The 1,520-nt window shown below is 22.5% G+C and overlaps 1 protein-coding gene across 1 annotated transcript; it reads left to right on the top strand.

Annotated features, from left to right (window-relative positions):
* Positions 1 to 591: 591 nt before the first annotated feature.
* On the top strand, positions 592 to 798 carry AAJ76_3310001240 (hypothetical protein; the record flags this gene model as incomplete). The annotated part of the gene is made up of 1 exon (XM_024475220.1): positions 592 to 798. The coding sequence occupies one exon, from the start codon at positions 592 to 594 to the stop codon at positions 796 to 798; it is 207 nt and encodes a 68-aa protein (XP_024329408.1).
* Positions 799 to 1,520: the final 722 nt, after the last annotated feature.

Here is a 1,520-nt window from a genome sequence, read left to right as displayed (position 1 = left end):
TCTGTAAAAGAATTACTCCGTACAGATATTAAACAAAAAAATTATTAAATGTATTTTTAGTAAGATATAGGTTATAAAAAAATTACTCTAATATTTATCAGTAAAAATTCTTTTAACAACTTATATAAATCGTTTACTATAGTACTAAATTAAGATTATATTTTTTCCTATTTTTAACATTTCAATTTATAACTACACCTATTTCAGTTTCAACAAATGCTTTTAACCTTCTTTCTTTATTTTTTGTAGAAAAAGTTATTAAAGTGTTTCGTATTACCACAAAAAAACAAAAAATTAACACAGGTGTTAAATTAAAATAATTCATATTTAAAGTTTTATAACAAGTTGTTTTTTAATAAATCTATTTAACGAGAAAATAATTATTTTTGAAAGTATCTTTATCAACAAATAAATAATGTTAAGTACTGTAAGTACTGATTAGTTAACAATTTTTTACAAATAAGAGACAAACAAAATTTTATTGCATCCACACTGTATTCTTTAATAACATCTTGTGGTATTAATTACCAATTGGGATTTTTCTCCGTTTTATAAAAAATTTAATATAATAAAATTTTTATAGATCCCTTAATGTTTTCCAGGATGAAACACAAGTACATAGCAAGGCAGGATAGAACTCCCGGTAATTTGAATTCATCCAATAAGAATCAGTCTAAGCGCGTATTCTATAAACCCTATCTAAGTGCTAACCGAACCTATTTATATCAGCAAGAAGGTGTAATAGAAACCTTTCTGTCCACTAGCCAGCTTCCTGTCAATATTGCCACGCATCTATAAATATACATTTTTTATAAAATATTTTTTAAATATAAAATCTAATGATTAAAAAATTTAATTTTTATTTAATTGTCAAATTTATCAAAAAGTATATAAAATATTTTTTTAACCAGATTCATATTTTAAAATTTCTAATGGAAAAAACAACTCACAGTAATATTAACAGACAAATATAATTTTTTGTGTAAAAATTGATCAAAAAATTCGTTAACTACATATCTTTTATAATTATTGTGTAAATGTAAAACTTACTAATGCAAGTAGATCGAAATAACTGCCCCGTTTTAAACTACGTTTATAAGTACTTTTTATAAAAGAACCTTTATTGGTTACCATGTTTTTCTTATTGATATTTGAATAACCTCTCACATTAATTTTTTGTGTATTTTTTTTTTTGAACATTTTATTTATAAAATATAAAATTTAGAAAATCCATAAAATTAAAAATCAGTTATTCACGGGCATACAATTTTAGCTAAAAAAATTTCTTTTGATGTATTAGTTAAAAAATTGTCGATTTTGTTATGTAAATTTGAACAATACAGTTAACTACACCCTCTTATTTAAACGAATAATAAAGCAATCAATGTATTATTTACATGTGCAGTATTAATGTATGTTATGAATAACCATAACCTGTTTTTTTGTATTAAGTTGCGACATTAGAAACCATGTTACAAACATAAATCTGATTAAACATTAATTTTGAAAAGTAATTGGTT

This window comes from Vairimorpha ceranae (assembly GCF_000988165.1).
Source record: "Vairimorpha ceranae strain PA08 1199 chromosome Unknown NODE_331, whole genome shotgun sequence".
Taxonomy (NCBI): Eukaryota; Fungi; Microsporidia; family Nosematidae; genus Vairimorpha; species Vairimorpha ceranae.
This window is presented reverse-complemented; position numbering and strand designations above follow the sequence as displayed.